Source organism: Ostrea edulis, chromosome 2 (genome assembly GCF_947568905.1).
Source record: "Ostrea edulis chromosome 2, xbOstEdul1.1, whole genome shotgun sequence".
In the NCBI taxonomy this organism is placed as follows: Eukaryota; Metazoa; Mollusca; class Bivalvia; order Ostreida; family Ostreidae; genus Ostrea; species Ostrea edulis.
Genome location: NC_079165.1, coordinates 49,756,069 through 49,762,068, shown reverse-complemented (window position 1 = coordinate 49,762,068; position 6,000 = coordinate 49,756,069). Strand labels below are relative to the sequence as shown.

Sequence of the window (6,000 nt, the reverse complement as noted above, 5' to 3'; positions counted from 1 at the left end):
AGGTCAAAATTAAAGATTTTTACAATGGATTCGTGTCAGGGCCATGACTTCTTTGTTCTTTGACATAGGCATACCATATTTGACACATGAGTGTATCACCATGAGACGATATGTTGAGTACCTTCACGACCTCTATATGACCTTCAACTTTGACCTCAAGGTCAAAATTGATGATAGAGTTTTGACATAGTCATATATCATAAGACATGGGTATATCACCATGAGAGTATGTGTCATGTACATTCATGACCTCTTTATGACCTTGACCTTTGATCTCAAGGTCAAAATTATAGGTTTATGCCATGGATTTGTGTTCAGACTATATCTTCCATTTTCTTCTACAAAGGCATACCATATTTTTACACTCAGGAAAGAGGTAATTTATACCTATTAACAACACCCTTTGGGAGATTGGGGTAAGCGGGGGGTATTCTTAGTGAGCATTGCTCACAGTACCTCTTGTCTTTATTAGTAACAGTCACAGAACATATAGTAATGTGCATGTGACTCTTGATGGCTCGAACTTCGATCTCTCAAAGTTCTCAGTCTCGAGAAGTGAAATCATGGTCCCGATTTTTCTCTCTATATAACAAAGCAAATTTACTATCAATCTTGAACATTCGATCTCTCGAAGTGAAGTTGGGTCCTGTAAACACATTTGATTGTTTTTTACTCTCTATCTCTCAAAGTGGTGGTAGAGTATACCCACCATTACCTAAGCATGTAATAATTTCCGCTTGGGCCTTACCTGGATTTTGTTGAATGCCGGAGGGGTAATTGGGTGTTTACATAGTTGAAACATCGCTGGTGCTTCTTTGTGGAGGTGACACACTTGAGTATATAATTGGCTAATTGGTCAGTTTACACCTGGCACTGAGGTTTTGAGTCATGATGTTTAAAATTATATATAATCCGACTGTGAATAAAATCTTTAATTTGTTTTGACGTGACGATGAGAGAGAGTATTAGTTTTATACATAATTTAGAGATCTACAGACTGTTGAATTTCTCGAGTTTGTTCTTTTTGTGTAAAGTTACTCTAAAACATCGTTTTACTCATTCGTTAGAATTTTCGTTTAGGGTAAAGCGACATAACATTGTGCTCTGTTTAGTTTGCGATAGCAAAGCGTCATCGGAACTTGGTTTTGTTATTATGCCTATCTAAGCATGATTAAAGAACAAATAAATACATAAACTTTGAAATGTTTTTATTAATGCAAAATAAGGTTTTTTATTTTGATGTCAAAGTACCTCACGAATATGAAAGAAAACATGTCAAAACGATCTTGTTGGTATACTTTTCCGGTTACTGTAAAATCTGAACCATACCGGCGGACCTTCAATTTCCGAATTTCGATCTCGAGAACTCTTGATTTCTCGAAGTTTTATCAAGGTCCCTTGAACTTTGAGTTATCGAGAGTCACCTGTATTTACATTAAATTTTAGGATTGTACCTGGTCAATTCCAGGGTTTGGGGTATTCAACAATAACTAATTTAAACTAATTGGTATGATCAGACTGCCAAAATATACAAATATGTCCTAACCTTATCTAGGTTAATTATAATCAGAGAATCACTATATCAATCAGAGGCAAGCAACGATAAACTGATAGTGCTAACTTAACAAAATGTAGAGCCCAGTCACCCTCGGATTACCCCATATACTGTAGGATGCCTTATTCAGGACGGACAATATATGTGGTAGCCCTTCAACCACTACACTCACTGTAGGATGCCTTATTCAGGACGGACAATGAGTATAGCGGCCTGGACGACAGTCTGTTCAGCCAATGCAGATGACACCAAAAACAAACTATGGCTAGCCTCTTTACTGGAGGTCAACCTCTTCGTGGCAGCTAGGCCAGACTTCTGATGGCCTTCTAAATTCATTCTCTAACCGTAAGAACAGGCGAGAAATTGTTTACCATGAATACTTTATTAGTGCACTTACTCTTGTTCTCTCTATTTGGCTGTTTCTTCTATAAGAATGACACAGTCAACTGCGGAGTCTCAGTATTGATACACAAATGAAATCACATGATGTAATAGTGACTTATGAGAACTCCACATGGTCGTACCTCAAATATCTGGAATCATTACACTACCCATCCTCTGATGATGAGCGTCCCGCATGTACAACTTGGAAACTAAACAATTATTTTAGACGAAGGTTTAATAAACGACAGAACGAACAATTTCAAAGCTATTTACAAATAATTAATATTCCTTCCTTATATTTTTTTTCAACAACTATATATCCAACTACATTACAATATGATGTGGAGTAATGGTGATACTTTTTTTTAAACTTACTGACTTGGAATCTTTGACTTAATATATTTCAATCACTTGATTGCATTTGCATCTTGTAGTACATTTGGATTGTTTATTTACTTTTGATTACTTATTAAAGGTTGCAGAGACCTGTGACATGTCATATGTGGGACAGAATTATGGTCCTCTTGCCAGCACTATTCAAAGAAACTGCAAGTAAGTGTTAGACAGGAGGTACTGGAGATTATAATTATGTTGGGCCAGTACTAGATATGACGAAATTGTCATACGGGAGATTCAAATCGCAGGGCGTTAAAATCACGATTGTGACTTATTTCTATATATTAAATTTCTTTCATATTTCCATGTCAAATACTTGAATCTGATTGGTCAAGAAACATTTTTATAAAACCCATCATGTTTCCTGGTGGGAGTAAAATTCACAAATGCATCAGGGTGGTTTTATCTAGCAATATGAGAAGCATTACTTGACAACAAATTATGTTATAAAAAGTATCACATGCGTCAAATTGATATGTGTACAATTTGCATTAGATATTTAAGGTCTTCCATTTCAGACGGAAGACCTTCTAGTGATTGCTTGGTTTATTATTAGGCCAATTCAACTTAATTGATAGATTATCATTCTCGCCAGCCCCTCAAAAATTGGCCCGCCCCGAATTTTTTTTATTTTGCGAAACTTGCGATTTCTAGTATATTTTCATGTCCGACTCCGGTATTTACACTTCTTGTTTACATTTCCGGTATAGTATCAGTGATTTTTTAAGGCCCATTTTGGGTCCGAATTTCAGCCCTTTCCCCTCCTAAAAATTGCCGATTTTTTCCCTATTTAGCTTGCATTTTTCCCCTTAATAAAATTATGAAAGGAAAACGTATTTGAATAAAGTAAACATCGATGTGAATTATATACATAAGATTTAACAAAAATTCATGGCAATGATGATTTGGATAGTAAAGTTGAAAATTTTGGAAGGTTAAAGAAAACTAGTTCTAATTGTAACGGGGACCGTTACATATGTTCCCCAAACCTCCCCCAATTAAAAAATGATGTTCTTGTGAATCTAGAGCAAAAAATCATTTTATTTTAGCCTTTAATTACATGTAGTACGTTCAATATGGTCATTTCAGTACCAAAAAATGAAAGAAAGCGTTGCGCACGCGTGTATGATTCCGAATTTTTGTTGATGTCGTTCAACAGGCATGTGTATCATATACCCACAGTGTGAATTTCATAACGTTTCCATCAAATATAAGGAAGTTATAGCGATTTTAAAATCGTCCAATCAGAATTCAGCACACGTGCATGCACGTGCTGAGAAGTAATTCTAACCACAGCAATTTGTAAGGAGTACCAAGACACATCTAAACCATTAATATCAATAGAATTTGATGAAAAACAAAAACGTTATCGTCCTTTAAAAATTGAACATTTGAAAAACGTTGCACGTGCATGCGCGTGTGCGTTGGCATTTTTTGGTTACACCAATATATAGATACTCATATTGTCTACGTATGCTGTGAATATCATCTCATTCGCTTCATAAATAAGATAGTTACAAACGTTTTAGTATTATCCAATCAAAATGAATCGCACGTGCATGCGCGTGCAAATTGGTAATTTTGACCATGCAAATCAGTTAAGGGTCTCAATATCTACCTATGATATGAATTTCAAACCATTTCAAAGAACAACAAAAAAGTTAGACTGATTCCAAAGTTAGTGTACAAATTTTTTAATGCGCATGCACGCGCATGCGTGCGTGTGCTGACAAAATAACTATTATTTTTCATATGTACAAATGATATACTATCATCCTATATAGGTTTTATATCGCTTCCTTTAATATTCTGATTTTCCATTTTTTGTACCAAAATTGCAATGCACGTGCGCGCGCGTGCATGCACGTGCAGACAAAATGACTATCACTATGCACATCTACAAACGCTATACTATCATCCTGGAAAGTTTCATATCGATCCCTTTTGTAGTTTCTGAGAACAGTACCGGACAAAAAAGTACCGGAGAAAAATAATAATAATAATAATAATAACTAGTACTTATTGTAACGGGGACCGTTACATATGTTCCCCAAACATTCCTCCATTTAGCAAGTGGTGTCATTTATTTCAGTACAAGTGGTTTTGACCTTTGCAAACTGTGAAACATGTGAATATATAACTATTTTATAACGTTCAGTCCATTTCATGCTAATACAAATCAGTTATAAAGATCTGAGAGCTTTGTGCACGTGCACGTACATGCATGCACGTGCACATACATAATTCGACCATCTCGATACATTAGAAGTCTTACTATATGAGTACAAGAGAAGTTTCACAACTGTTCAATGAAAAACGAGAAATTAACGGCAACTCAAAACTACAAAGACCGAAATCAATGCACGTGCATACACGTGCGCGTGAGTACGACACAGCAATTTTGTTGATGCTAATCAATAGACATTTGAACAATATACTTACTATATGAATTTGGTATCGATTGCTTCACTCATAAGAAAGTTATTGGGATTTCAAAATCGTCCAATCAGAATTAAGCGCACGTGCATGCGCATGCAGGGAAGTGATTTTGAGACTATTAATAAATTGAGAGGCCTAAAACATACCTGCAACCTAATTTTCAAACCTATTCATTGCAATCTCAAAATGTTATAGACCAATACTTAAATTTAGACGTCAAAAATTACAATGCACGCGCATTCACGTGCACGCGATTTTGATAATGGAAAATTTGTTGACACCATTTCATAGACATTCATATCATAGATCCTCAGGGTAAATTTGAATTCATTTGAGTTTTTAATTCAATAGTTATGACCATTTTAGTACCCGAAAAATGAAAGAAAAGCTATGCACGTGCATACATGCGCACGTGAGTATGACTCAGCATCAATGTTGATGTCATTCAATAGACATTTGATAGATATACTTACAGTATAAATTTCATATTGTTTCCATCATTTATAAGAAAGTTATGTCGATTTGAAAATCGTCCAATCAGAATTTAGCACACGTGCATGCACGTGCCGGATGGTAATTATGACTGTACACTTTTGTTAAGAATATCAAGATACATATACAACCCAAGTTTGAAAAGATTTTGACAAAAAACAAAAAAGTTATGGTCATTGAAAGAATTGAACCTTCAAAAGACAATGCACGTGCGTGCGCATGCGCACTTCCAATTTTTATTACATGGATCTGTAGATATTTAACATGGCTACCTATCCTGTAAATATCATTAAATTTTCTTAATTGGCATGAATGTTAGAAACGCTTTTGTATTATCCAATCAAATTGAAGCACACGTGCATGCGCGTGCAGAATTGAAATTTTGACGATGCCAAACAGTTAAGGGTCCCAAGTTATACCTACCATATAAATAGGAAACGATTTCATCGAAAATGAAAAAAGTTAGACTGATTCCAAAGTTTGTAAACAAAAAATCCAATGCACGTGCATGCACATGCATGCATTTTCAGACAAAATGACATTCGTTCCGCACATCTACATATGCTATACTATCATCCTAAAAAGGTTTCATATTGATCCCTTGAGTAGTTTCTGAGAACACTCGTGGACAAAAAAGTCCCAAGAAGAAAGAAAGAATAATAATAATAACTAGTGATCCTAATTGTTCGCGAACAATTAGAGGGCTTTCCACCTACAATGATTTAAAGATAGAT

General features: G+C 35.3%; 1 protein-coding gene across 6 annotated transcripts in view; it reads left to right on the top strand.

The window, feature by feature from the left end:
• The window catches only part of LOC125679942 (DNA-directed RNA polymerase I subunit RPA49-like), a 146,898-nt gene that overhangs the window by 23,566 nt on the left and 117,332 nt on the right, over positions 1-6,000 (top strand). For all 6 annotated transcript variants that reach the window (XR_008800007.1, XM_056154401.1, XM_056154399.1 and 3 more), the window contains one exon: positions 2,415-2,491. Coding sequence is in view for 2 of the 6 variants with exons in the window: in XM_056154401.1 (XP_056010376.1) it covers positions 2,415-2,491 (77 nt within the window). In the remaining 4 variants the exon portion in view is untranslated. The remainder of the gene's footprint in view (positions 1-2,414; positions 2,492-6,000) is intronic.